The sequence below is a fragment of the Mandrillus leucophaeus genome, unplaced genomic scaffold, assembly GCF_000951045.1.
Source record: "Mandrillus leucophaeus isolate KB7577 unplaced genomic scaffold, Mleu.le_1.0 Scaffold889, whole genome shotgun sequence".
Lineage (NCBI taxonomy): Eukaryota > Metazoa > Chordata > Mammalia > Primates > Cercopithecidae > Mandrillus > Mandrillus leucophaeus.
Genome location: NW_012109685.1, coordinates 594,495 through 607,893, shown reverse-complemented (window position 1 = coordinate 607,893; position 13,399 = coordinate 594,495). Strand labels below are relative to the sequence as shown.

The 13,399-nt window shown below is 40.4% G+C and overlaps 1 protein-coding gene across 1 annotated transcript; it reads right to left on the bottom strand.

Moving 5' to 3' along the window:
* Positions 1–6,082: 6,082 nt before the first annotated feature.
* Positions 6,083–7,806, bottom strand: LOC105531471. The gene is made up of 3 exons (XM_011969396.1): positions 7,623–7,806; positions 7,081–7,270; positions 6,083–6,307 (listed from the first exon to the last, which is right to left on the bottom strand). Exons 1-3 carry the CDS (start codon positions 7,804–7,806, stop codon positions 6,172–6,174), a joined length of 510 nt encoding a protein of 169 aa, XP_011824786.1. The 3' UTR covers positions 6,083–6,171.
* Positions 7,807–13,399: the final 5,593 nt, after the last annotated feature.

Below are 13,399 nucleotides of genomic sequence, written 5' to 3'. Positions count from 1 at the left end.
GAAGTGTTAAAGGTCAAGAACGAAACAATACCAGATGAAAATCTAAGTCAACACTAAAACATAAAGAGCACTGGAAATGATAACTATGTGGGAAAATACAAAAGAATGTCTGATATATTTAAATGTCTTTTAAAAAGAATTGATCATTTAAAGCAAAAACAATGCATTGTGAGGTTTATAACACATGTAGAAATAAAATGTATGACAACAGCACAAATCATGGGAATGGAAAATGGAAGTATAGTGTTGTAAGGTTTTTAAAATACACGTAAAGTATGTAATACACTTGACATTGGATCATGATAAGCAAAAACTATATATGATAAATCTTAAAATAATCTCCGAAATACCATAAAAAGAGCAATTGCTAATAAGCCAACAAAGGAGACAAAATTGAATCATTAAAAAATATTAATGCAAAATAAGTTTTAAAAAAGAATAAAAGACGGACAAAGAAGATAGTACAAACAGAAAACAAGCAACAAGATGATACATTTAAACCAAAACATATCCATAAATACATTAAATACAAATGATATAAACATATCAATTACAAGCCAGAGATTGACACCTCCAAGAAATCCACTTTAAATATAAAGACAAAAGTAGGTTAAAAGTAAAAAGATAGGAAATTATATATCATAGTAACATAAATCAAAATGAAGTTGAAATGACTGTATTAATATAATACTAAGCAGATTTCAGAGCAAAAAATTTCACTAGGGAAAATGAAGGCCATTTCATAATGCTGTATTATTCATATAAATTCATTGAGAGGACCTAACTATCCTAAACAAATATGCACTTAATAAAAGGGTGCTAAAATACATGAAGTAAACATACATAAAACTATAAAGAGAAATGCATAATGCCTACTTTGTTGAAATTTTGTTATAAGGAGCAGAAATAATGTATGTTAAGTATCAGGACTAGCACTCAGCAGATGATAAAGGTTCAATATGTTATCTACTATTACTAGTATCAGAAAACTAAAAGATATTATAGTGGTTTATGCAATGCTTAAAGTTTTACTCAACTTTTGTTTTTGCTGTAAAATGTAGATTTAAAAATCTACAGATTACATTAATTTCCATTCACATTGTACCTTAAATCCTTTTCTCCAGTCTCACCAGAAGAGATGTTCCTCTTTTTGTTCAAGTTTGACTTTTCCTTGGACTACAGAAGCATTGTGAAAGAGAGAAAATATTTTGAAAGAAAGGTCAGACAAGACATGGAAATGGAATGGACAGGAAACTAAAAAAAAGGGAAGCATCAAATATAGCTGTGTTAGACATAAACATGGCAACAGTAGACACTGTGGACTACTAGAGGAAGGGAGGCAGTGGAGTATGGGTTGAAAAACTACTTGTTGGGTACGATGCTCACTACCTGGGTGCAATATATCCCTGTAACAAATCTGCACATATACCTTCTATATCTAAAATAAAAGTTGAAATTAAAATACGTGCGTGTGTGTGTGTATGCTGGGCGCAGTGGCTCACGCCTGTAATCCCAGCACTTTAGGAGGCTAACACAGATGGATCATCTGAGCTCAGGAGTTCAGGACCAGCCTGGGCAACATTGTGAAACTGTCTCTACTAAAAATACAAAAATTAGTCAGGCATGGTGGTGAGAGCCTGTAGTCACAGCTACTCGGGAGGCTGAGATGGGAGGATCGCTTGAACCTGGGAGGCAGAGGTTGCAGTGAGCCAAGATCACACCACTGCACTCTAGCTTGGGTGATAAGAGATCCTGTCTCAAAAAATATATATATATAAAAAATATATCTATGTATATAATATATATGTATATATAATATATAATATGCATATATAAATGTATATATGAAAAGGATTTTAAAAGATAAAGAAGTGAAAATAGAACAAAAGAAAAGAAAAAAATATATATATGGCAGTGAGGTTCTAGGCTTGGTAAATGGGAGGGGAAGGGGTATTGACAGAAACCAGAAGTTTGGCAGAGAGCTAGATCTGTGCATGAAGGAAGGCAGGATGAGTTTGGGATATGTTGAATAAGAAGGTATAGCAGGATAACAGGAAAAGTGATACAGTCTGATACGAAGCAGAAGATATGGGGCTGAAATTGTTTTAAAGATCAAGTCTCAAGATGTAAATGTATGAGTCATAGGAAGACTGAGATAGTTGCCCTAATGTGTTTGCTGTCAAAGAGCAAATGATAATTAGTATAAATATTATGTTTAAAAAAAAACCACAGTAGGCTTCAGGCATACAAAGAAGAGAATAATTCAGAAATCATTTCACTGCCGTCACTTGATACTAGTTAATTATACTTCACAGGAATGATTCAGTGGGATGGTGGTAGGAGGAATGTCTCTGACAGACTGACTGCAATGATCCAAGCAGACATGCTGTCTTTGGGAACCCTAGGTAACCTGAATTGCAACCAAGAAGTCACTATTTGTCCCTTTTTAACAAAATATAACAAAAACTACTTTGAACTTTAATAGACCAGGAAGCATCAGGTTTTTTTTTCTGTATTATTACAGTCTGATATGGAGTATATGTATTACATAGAATGAGACTCTGTCTTAAAACAAAAACAAACAAAACCAAACAAAACATCATGAAATAATATTACAACATTGTTATGAAGTAATACATTTGCCCTTCTGGTTTGTAGCTGTTACTAACCCATAAAGGAAGTCCTATAATGAAACTTTGTTCTGCTGTTTTATATTTCTTGTTAAAGTAATATAACCTCCTAAAAAACTTATCTTTGAGTACTGTGGGCATTCACCCAAGTATCCGTAAATGATAAAATCTATACTCTGCCTGGAGACAAGAGTGAATGCCCCAGAAGGAGGTTTAATACTTTATTATCACTTATCACACTTTATTAGAATACTCTAATTCTTACAAAAAAGAATTCAGAATTCCCTGTATGAAATGCCAAAAATAATCACATTGTTGAAAAAAGTTGTGGAATAACTTTGACTATATCTCATTTTTAATTTTCAAAGAATGACCATACTTACAACAGGAATATTTTAAAAATCATAAAGCCCAGTGAGGAAAAATACAGATTTTTTTTTTAAGTAAATTAATGTTTAGCATCTGACAAATATGAGACATCCTTCATGAGGCTATTTTCTTTCTTTTTTTTTTTTTCTTGAGATGGAGTCTTGCTCTGCCGCCCAGCCTGGAGTGCAATGGTGTAATCTCGGCTCACTGAAACCTCTGCCTCCGGGATTCAAGTGATTCTCCTGCCTCAGCCTCCCGAGTAGCTGGGATTACAGACACCCACCACCACGCCTGGTTAATTTTTGTATTTTTGGTAGAGCCAGGGTTTCACTATGTTGGCCAGGCTAGTCTCAAACTCCTGACCTCGTGATCTCCTGCCTTGGCCTCCCAAAGTGCTGGGATTACAGGAATGAGCCATCGCGCCCAGACTTCATAGGGCTATTTTCAAATTTACAATATTCATTTCTTCTACTGTCTCAATCTTTAGCTGAATCAATGTTGTGCAACTGAGAAAGGGAGAGATAACCTGATCTTTGGATTACGAGAATACTCCACAGTTAGAAGGGTTTAGCAAACATTCAAAAACACTTCATGCCAAAGTTAAATTATGTAAACCAATTACAAGATAGAAAGGACTCGAAATCTTATATTCCTTGAGCACAACATAGATTGAAAATGACACATATAACATAAAATGTTAATGTACATTAAATGTGACACAAAACTGTTTATTAGCAGCATAATGGGTGACAAGAAATCTGGGATGATAAACACGGGAAGTAAATTTAGAATCCGGAAATTTCTACACAAATTTCTAAAGGAATTCAAATTGTATATAATGTGATTATCTTCCCATATGTGAGAGAAAACAGACCTAGAGAAGGTAAGACACTCTCAAGATAACACAGTATAATGAAGACTTTAGAATTAGAACCAGGTAATCTGACAATTAGATCAGTGTGCTAAATCCTCTAGTAGTCTGTACCTCAGCAGATGGCATAAATTTTCTTATTTCTTATGGTTTTTGTTGTTGTTGTTGCTGTTTTTTATTTTTGAGAAGGAGTCTTACTCTGTAGCCCAGGCTGGAATGCAGTGGTGCCATCTCGGCTCACTGCAACCTCCGCCTCCCAGGTTCCAGCGATTTCCATGCCTCAGCCTCTGGAGTAGCTGGGAATACAGGTGCCTGCCACCATACCGGGTAATTTTTCTATTTTTGGTAGAGATGGGGTTTCTCTGCTAAACCCAGGTTGGTCTCGAACATCTGACCTCAAGTGATCTGCCTGCCTCGGCTTCCCAAAGTGCTGGGATTACAGGGGTGAGCCAAAGCAGTCCCAGGTGAATTTTCGTATTTCTTTAAGAGATTATTTTATATTCGTCTATCAATAGATAATTACCAGGAACTCTTGCTAAATCTCTAGGTTAGTTAAGTGCTCCTCTTCTGGGTTCCCAGACAACCCTGTACCTACCCCAATTTTAACTATGTAGGAGAACTTGTTTTTTTTGTTTTTGTTTTTGCATGCCTGTCTACCCCTACTAGACTGCAAACTCTGAGATTTTAGACTAACCGTTAACCTTCATTATATCCCTCAGTAACTAGCACAGTATTTGGCAAACATCTAATAAACAATAAAAATATATATATAATGGTTGAACTGATTTGAGTTTTTTTCGAAGGCGCACCATGATCCTTGTCAACTTCTCCAGCCTCACATCCACAAACAGTGGCATAGAAGTCTTAGTTTTAGTTCAGCACAAAGACCAGTTTCTTACTGTACAGCTTTTGTTTAAGCAATCCTTTTCCCTTTACTCCTCCCAACCGCCACAAGACATCCCACTTCAACTTTCTGGAATCATTTTCTCCTGGAAGTTTTTCCTGACTCATGACCTCTTCCCAAAGTTGGATTAATGCTTCTTCTGAGCTCCAATAGCTCCCTGTGCCTTTATCTCTGCACTACACACATTACATCATAGGGTAATAATGCAAACACTCCACCCAAGTTCTTTTTCATTCATGTTGGTATCTTCCAAGATTAGCACACTGCCTGGCACATAGCAGATGAGTTAACAATGTGATTTGAATAAAAAGAACTCGGAACAGGGAAAGAATCTTGGCACACAGTGTGGGCCACATGGAGTGCACGGAGGTGGAAATGCAAATAATTGGTTGTTTACTATATTCTCCTAAGACATGGCTGGAACTAAAAAAACAGAAAAAGCCTTTCCAATTTTGAGGCTAAAGTTCAAGTCACAAAACAAGCAAGCCTGTTTAGCAAGGACAGTAAAATGGTACAGGGCTATAAAAGAAGGGACAAATTAGAATTCAGGAAAGCAGGCCATTCATACAAATGCAAATAGATTGGTTCACAGGATAATGGGACATCCAATCATGTAAAAACTGGTACAAGCCGGGCATAGTGGCTTAGGCCTGTAATCCCAGCACTTGGAAGGCAGCGGCGGGTGGATCACCTAAGGTCTCCTGACCAGCCTGACCAATATGGTGAGGCCCCGTCTGTACTAACAATACAAAAAGTAGTCGGGCGTGGTGGCATGTGCCTGTAGTCCCAGCTACTCGGGAGGCTGAGACAGAACTGCTTGAACTCCGGAGGCGGAGGTTGCGGTGAGCCGAGATCACACTACTGAACACCAGCCTGGGCGACAGAGCAACACTCTGACTCACAAAAGGAAAAAAAAAAAAAAAAAAACCTGGTACAAAGATGAAAAACAATGGTTAAATTATATATTCAAAACCTGTCCCCCATATGGCCTAGGTTACAAGACATCACCATTACTTTCAAATGAATGCACAAAGCTTTTCCCTTCTAATTCTTACTGCGGTAAAATATACATAACAGAAAATTTACCATTTTAACCATTTTAAGTGCACAGTTCAGGAGCATTACGTCCATTCATTATTGAGCAACCAACACCACTATCCATCCTAGATTCATTTTTAACACACGAGTCGCAGCCGAAATTTTCCTTTCATTAACTCAGCTTTAGCAACATACTGAACTTTATGCACCACAAAAGTTTTTGCCACATAAGGTTCAGAAACAGGGAAGAGTGAAATAAATCAATGAGGGTTTCTGTTAATGGAATGTAACAGCGAAAGGCTTCACTTCATCAGCCCCCTCCCACCCTTTTTGGCGTCATAAACCAAGAAATAACCAGATCAGCACCCATATCTCCCAACAGGTCCCGAAAGGCAGTTGTCCCGCCCCACCGCAGATCTCCTGCAGCCTCCTTTCCTACCGCACAAATCGACTAGCGCAGGAACCGGGCTCTCTACCCGGGACTGCACCGAGGAGCTAGAGAGAAAGGGAGAAACAACATTGTGAGAAAAAAGGCTAAAGTTCTCGAACTCCCTCTTTTTGCCCTCTTCTTGCTCTCTACTCCCCCTCCACCTCCAGGTTCCATCCCTTAAACGCACAGGCAAGCCCCTTTTCTTGGACGCGCGCTTTTTGTTGACGCAACTCTCCCGTTCTCGCGGGAACTTGGGAACGGGAGCCTGGTAGGGCGGACAAATCTCTCGAAATCTCAGTAGGCGCTGGAGCTGGAGGGGCAACTGAAGCTCCTGAAGGGCGGGGCACGGAGCTTGAAGGGGCGGGGCCTAGCCTCAGAGAGGGGAGGGAAGAGGCGGGAGGAGGAGGTGAGAGAGGCCGGGGGCGGGGCCGTGCGGCCGGGGACCTGTTGATCGCAGGTATAGCCGGCTGGCCCGGACTCCCTCGGGACTGGGGCGACTGCGCATGCTCGCTGGCCGCGCTGGGCCAGTAGCCGAGCCGCGGTGACGAACCGGCTCCGCGGTTGCGGTGTTTGCGGTTGCTGTGATGGCGATGTGAGGGGGCCCGGGGCGGGATGGTGCTGACCCGGGTAGGGCCGTCTTCTTCCAGCTGGACAACGAGCTCCTCCGTCCGACAGGGGGGGGAAGAGGCCGACCCAGGCGAGAGGTAACCCCCTTACTGTCTCCTCTGGCTCCCCCGACTCCCGACACCCATGACCCCTCCCTCCGTCCCTCTTTCCCAGGGGCTAGGAAGGAAGCGGCCTCCTCCTCGTCCGCCGCTCGCCCGCCGCGGCCCCTCACCCGACTGCTGGCTGTCGGACCTGGCCCCGGCCCCGCTGAAGGTCGGCGGGGACGGCGGTGCGGAGCGCTCTGCGGGAGGCGAGGGGCCGCGGCGCGCTGCTCTCCCGGTGCCCGCGGCCGCCCCTGCCCCTGCGCTCGTCCCTCGACCCGTTCTTCCTGAACCTCGCGCCTGGCGTGTCCCTGCCTTCGCCTGCCCTTCACCCCCTACTCCATCTTCGTCACTCTGTCCCTCCTTTACCCGCTTTCGTGGTTCTGCTTTTTCATCCCGCGCCTCCCACGTGCCTTTTTGCCTTGGTGGTCCCTCCTTGGGAAGCCGCGTATCTCTGTGTTTCCATCCCTAGGCTGACTCCCCTGTCCGGGGCTCCTTACCCTGGCCGACCAGGTTTCTCCCTCTTGTTACCTCCATAATTTCTTCCTTGGTTTTATTTTCCTCTCATCCACCTCCTTTGGGTACTTCCTCCTGGTTCCCTTTTTGTTAGTTGCCGATTGTGTTTTGCTTTAGCATCGCTTTGCACTGGAGTTCATTCCATGCCCCATCTTACCTTCGGAAACCCTCACTCCCTTCGCTTTCCTTTGGTACCCTGCTTCATCGCTTTCTGCCTGATGGCCACTATCCTCCCGTCCTTTTCCATCGTGGACCCAGTGAGTCTCTAATCTTAATTTTTTCCCCTCCAAAACTCTTCCACCCTCCCCCTCATTTGTATAAGTCAAGCCTCTTAACTTCATTCTATGTTTTACTTATTAAATCTCTGAAGACTTCTTTGTGTCATATCCTTCTAGTCCTTGCTGCTTTCTGCCTAAGCTAGGTATCCGCTCAATGTTTCTAGTTCATCTTCCAGTTTAATAACATTTCTTCTTTCTTTACCGGTTGGTGGAAGTATCATCGAAAGAGTGACAATAAATCGGTTACACTTATTGATTAAAGCTTTAATTTCTAAGAATTACGTTTACCTGACATGCCTGGAAAAGCAACTTGAGTACAGACTTCATGAAACTATAACGGGTTAAGACTTGTTAAAGGTTGACCTGCAAACATACACTTAAAATTTGGAAATTTTCTTGTCCTCCATTAGGTGTAGCTGCCCAAGAACTAATCTTAGATGAAATTTAACAGAATTTATTTTATAAAATGTATTATTAATTTGTTTTATACATTTGCTATTGCAATTGACTGCATAATTTTCCTGGGAGTCTCTGTTCTCTAATAAATGCATACAATTTCTGCTACCTTTAGAATTAGTGTGCTTATGGGAGACATACGTGAGAAGTATTAAATTGTTTAATTGAGCAAAAGAACTTTCTAAACGGTTTTGTAGTTTTTTTCTTCCATTGCACTGTGATCAAGATTTTGCTTAAATACAACTTCTCTTTACATAAATAATGGTATAGTGTCTTATTTTGAAGGCATCTGCTGAAGCAATTATGTTCAGTGAAGTTTGTCTTTATTGTAGGTTTGAAGATCAACTGGATTATGTATTTCGTTCTGGAATCTCAAAGCAGTCCACAAACAAATTCTTCCTTACGTTGTCTGTGTCAGGTAGGAATTAAGTTTTCTGTTTCTGTTTTAAGAAGGGAAATACCAAGGCAAAAAAAAAATGTAGTTCCTTATTCAAAGTAATTTAAAGTAAAACTAGGAGGCTCTGGTGTCATCAAACCAACTTCTTTGAGAACTAGCAATTGTTGTGTATAGTAAGAGATGATGCACTCATCAGCTTTTAAGATTTTTTAAAAATGAGTTTTCAAATGCAAATAAAGATGACTGCGGCTTCTCAAGGAAGCTTGCACTTCCTTCAAAGCCAGGTCTTTTTATTTTTAGGTAAACATTCATTTAAAAAAACAGTAAATGCCTACAAATTCTTGCTGGTATTTTTAGTGAGTAGGTTCCTGTGCTCTTAGAAATCAAATAAGGATTTGTGGTGGACAGCAGACAGAAGACTAGAATTTCTAGTGAGAAGATACGAGCTCTTATGATGACTCATGACATTAGTTTGTAGAACCCACTTTACCTGTGTATCTCAGTGTGTCCAACTGTAAAGTATGGATAATAAAGGTGGCCTCCCAGTAATCTCTCAATAGCAAAGCAAGCCCTAATCACTTAAACATGCTTAGGGCCACCACAGATAAAAATTTGCTATATAAATACTTAGTTTTTATCTCTTTAATTTTAGACTATGTAGTAAGAGTGTAATTGACTGCTTAAATCCCAAATCGAACAGATTTCTTTTTTAAATTTCAGACTTCTGTGAAAAGTCTAGTAGAATGCTAGTGAACTGTGGACTAGCATTCTGTTAGACTTTTCTAATATACTAGATAGATGTACTAAATAAAATGACCTGGCTTTGAAGGAAGTGTAAGCTTCCTTGACAAGCAGCAGTTCTAATGTACTAGAGTTTTCTAATTACTACATTAACAGACACTGCAGCATTCAGTATGTAAAACAGATATTTCTTTTGTTTGCCACGAGTTGACACTGGAAGGAAATATAAGAGTTACACCTATATCTTTAGTTACATCCTTAATTTTCTGTTTTATATTTTTATTTTGTTTACATTAAATAAAATCTTTATTTTGTTTACATTAAAATCTTGTTGTGGGGGCTGTTTAGGGGATAGAAAAGCCAAGGATTGCCTTTGCTTTGATTTTAGGTATTGAGGAAAAACTGCTTAACATTGAGTTTTTTATATGTACATGTGTGCATTTAAATAAATGGATGGAGATGAGGGCATATATATTTGAAGTGTTTTTTTCATGAGTTGTTTGTCAGGAAGAAGGTTTAGAGATGACTGGGAATAAGGTGGGGTGTGGCTCATGCCTGTAATTCTAGCACTTTGGGAGGTTGAGGCAGGAGGATCTCTTGAGGCCAGGAGTTCAAGACCTGCCTGGGCAACAGAGTGAGACCCTTTCTTAATTAAAAGAAAGAAAGAGGAATAAGAAGCAGAATGGTGATGTAGAAGAAAGCATTCTTAATGGACTCAGTGGTTTTTCAGAAAAGTTACAAAGCATAAGTGATTAGGCAGGTCTAGGTTTTTCAGAAGGAATAAAGTGAAACAACTCCACAGTAGGTTTACAGTTTATTTTTAAAGATTGGCAGTTGGTAACAGGTACATACGTGGTTATTGATGATGTGCTAAATTTAAAACAAATATTAGCTTCTTTTTTCTTAGGAGAATGTAAAAGTATCAGGCATATTATACCATTAAGAGACATCTCCTACTTGAGTAACTAACCCTTCAGGTAGTTCTTATTTTGATGAAAAAAATTCGATGAACTATCTCTCAACCAAGAAACCATTCTGAGAAAAATATAGCATATTTCCTTTTATGGCATTAGGTCTCTATGAGATCACCCAGAATATAGAACATATTTTTAAATTGTGTTGTGAATATATTGATAATAGCCTGGGAGTGTTTTTTTTTGGTTTTTTTGGGTTTTTTTTTTTTTGGGACAGAGTCCCACTGTATTGCCCAGGCTGGAGTACAGTGGCGGGATCTCAGCTTACTGCAGCCTCTGCCTGCCGGGTTCAAGCAATTCATGTGCCTCAACCTCCTAAGTAGCTGGGATTACATGCCCAGGGCACCACACCTGGCTAATTTTTGTATTTTTAGTAGAGATGGGGTTTCACCATGTTGGCCAGGCTGGTCTCAAACTCCTGGCCTCAAGTAATTCGCCCACCTCAGCCACCCAAAGTGGTGGGATTACAGGCATGAACTACTACGCCTGGCTGTAGTCTGGGACATTTCTGTTAAGTGTTATGAAATGTTCTTTTGCTACAGGTCTTAATTTAACCTGAACTAGAATAAGTATTCCTTTATTGAAATGCCCTTGAGGTTGCCTATAGGATGCAGCTGTTTCATTCATGATGGGTTTTAGGGCAGTGTTAACTATGACACTTGCTCTTTGATGTCTTCAGATTGCCAGCAAGTCATGGGCTTACATTGGCAATACTGCTATCTGTAAATGTCTGAGCAGCAAGGTCAGGCCTTATTGGCAGTAAAAAATATAAGACTGTGGAAGCCTATATACCCTTTACCATCTCTTTTATCTTTTGGAATTGAGAATCCCAGATTTTTAGAACAGCCTCAGGTTTACTTTATTTGGTATCAACAGAGAAACATACAACTTTTTAAAACATTGTTTATCTTACGTTCTAAAAAGCTATCCTCATTTTCTTTCCTTTGAAAGATGTCCTTTCTCACCCTCTCCACCGAAGAGAAAAAGTTAGCCTTCTACTTTTTACTTATTTCTATAATTCATGCAAAATGGCATATGTCTGGCCCTTATGAGTTTATTTTGATGAGTGAGGAGTGGCTGCAAAAGTTTCTAGACAAGGGATTTTCCTTACCTGTGCCCTTTAGTGTAATGATTCTGATAAGCTCACCTGTGCTGTGAATCACTTTTTAAAATGAGATAATGTTTGTGACAAAAGTTGTGTATGTGAATGATTGTGGGGCAAAAGGAGGTCATGAGTGATGATGATCTACAGAGTGAGGCAAGTGACAGCTGGCTTGGTCATTTTATTTAATTAATTAATTTATTTATTTATTTATTATTGAGACGGAGTCTGCTTTGTTACCCAGGCTAGAGTACAGTGGTATGATCTCAGCTCACTGCAGCCTCCTCCTCAAGGGTTTGAGTGATTCTCCTGCCTCAGCTTCCTGAGGTAGCTGGGATTACAGGCGCGTGCCACCACACCCAGCTAATTTCCTTATTTTTAGTAGAGACAGGGTTTTGCTATGTTGGCCAGGCTGGTCTTGAACTCCTGACCGCAGGTGATCCACCCGCCTCGGCCTTCCAAAGTGCTGGAATTACAGGCATGAGCCACCGTGCCCAGCCTGGCTTGGTCATTTTAGAGCAGGGATGTAATCCAGTGACTAAGCATGTTTAGTCCCTGCAAGAGGGAGCTTACAAAGATGGGCAGGAGATCAGGGCCTCAGCCAATCAAGAAGGAAATTGAATGTAAATCAAGAAATATGACTATAACTCAGATATTCAGACTGAACCAAACCAATGCAGACCTAACCAATTTAGGTGGCCAGAATTTACACCATGTAGCATGTTTAGGGATGCAAGACTAATCCACATGTCACTGGCTGATTGTTTGCAGTTTACTGCTGTATGGTCTGACTTGGTCAAGATTAGCTCAAAGACCGTAAGGCCCAGTGCTTATATTGATTGGAGTTCTGTGCTATAGGTGACTGGGATTTAGGAAAGATGGCGTCTAGGTGTACCTTCGGCCAAGAAACTCATTTTCCTACTCCCTTGGATCTGCTACAGAACATGACTGTTACAATAATATTTTGTTATTCACAAGAGAATAGCATTCTCAAGATTTCTAAGAGTATTCCTGTTTTGGCCAGGTATGGTGGCTCATGCCTGTAATCCCAGCACTTTGGGAGGCCGAGGCAGGCAGATCACAAGGTCAGGAGTTCAAGACCAGCCTGACCAATATGATGAAACCCCTTCTCTACTAAAATTATAAAAATTAGCTGGGTTTGGTGGCGCACGCCTGTAGTCCCAGCTGCTCGGGAGGCTGAGGCAGGAGAATCACTTGAACCCTGGAGGCAGAGGTTGCAGTGAGCCGAGATCGTGCCACTGCAATCCAGCCTGGGTAACAGAGCGAGACTTCATCTCAAAAAAAACAAAAAGTATTTCTGTTTTGGGCTTCCTGCTTATTCCTTTAGAGAAGGCCCAAGAACATCAATGCAAAATTAGACTACCTAGTATTAAATGTACTGCATTAACCTCCTTCTAGATTTAGAACATCTCTTGTGTTCCCATCATATTTCTGTTTAGCAAACTTGAATTTAATTAAATAGTATACCGATTACATGTTTTTCCCTCGGTTGGTCTCAGATCTGGAATGTCAGTCTCAGTTCCCACATATTGTCGTAGTGTGAGCCCCTCATCTAATTGTGTGTGAATCTGCTGTTGCTTCATTTGGTGTCAGTTCTCATATGTCTCTCTTAATGGGAGCCTCTCATTAAATTGAGTGAACATTTCAAAGTATGTATATTTTTTGCACGACATGGCCCCTGAATCCAAGTTTACTACATTCTCTGGTGTTCAGGTGAATAAATCAAATTTTTCTTAAAGCTAAAGGAAAAAGTCTGAATATATTGTGCTTAATGAGAGTGATATATTCGTCGCCAACGTGAGGCCTAAGGGATTTTTAAGGACTTTTAAGTCAGTCTGTAGGCTGCTTTTGCCTTATGTGGTATCTTTTGGGCATCATTATTCAGATTATCAGTATTAGGGGCTTTGAACCCATTTGTTTCATGCATGCTAACTTGGAAGTAGAATTAAGAAACTGGAGCTGTTG

What these genes read in the sequence shown, in the direction of transcription:
- LOC105531471 (XM_011969396.1), bottom strand. Translation starts at nt 7,806, where the DNA reads ATGAAGTTAAGAGGCTTGACTTATACAAATGAGGGGGAGGGTGGAAGA. An exon ending in GGGAGTGAGGGTTTCCGAAG is followed by an intron (nt 7,271 to 7,622) that starts GTAAGATGGGGC and finishes GGTGAAGGGCAG; the next exon opens with GCGAAGGCAGGGACACGCCA. An exon ending in GTCCGACAGCCAGCAGTCGG is followed by an intron (nt 6,308 to 7,080) that starts GTGAGGGGCCGC and finishes CTTTCTCTCTAG; the next exon opens with CTCCTCGGTGCAGTCCCGGG.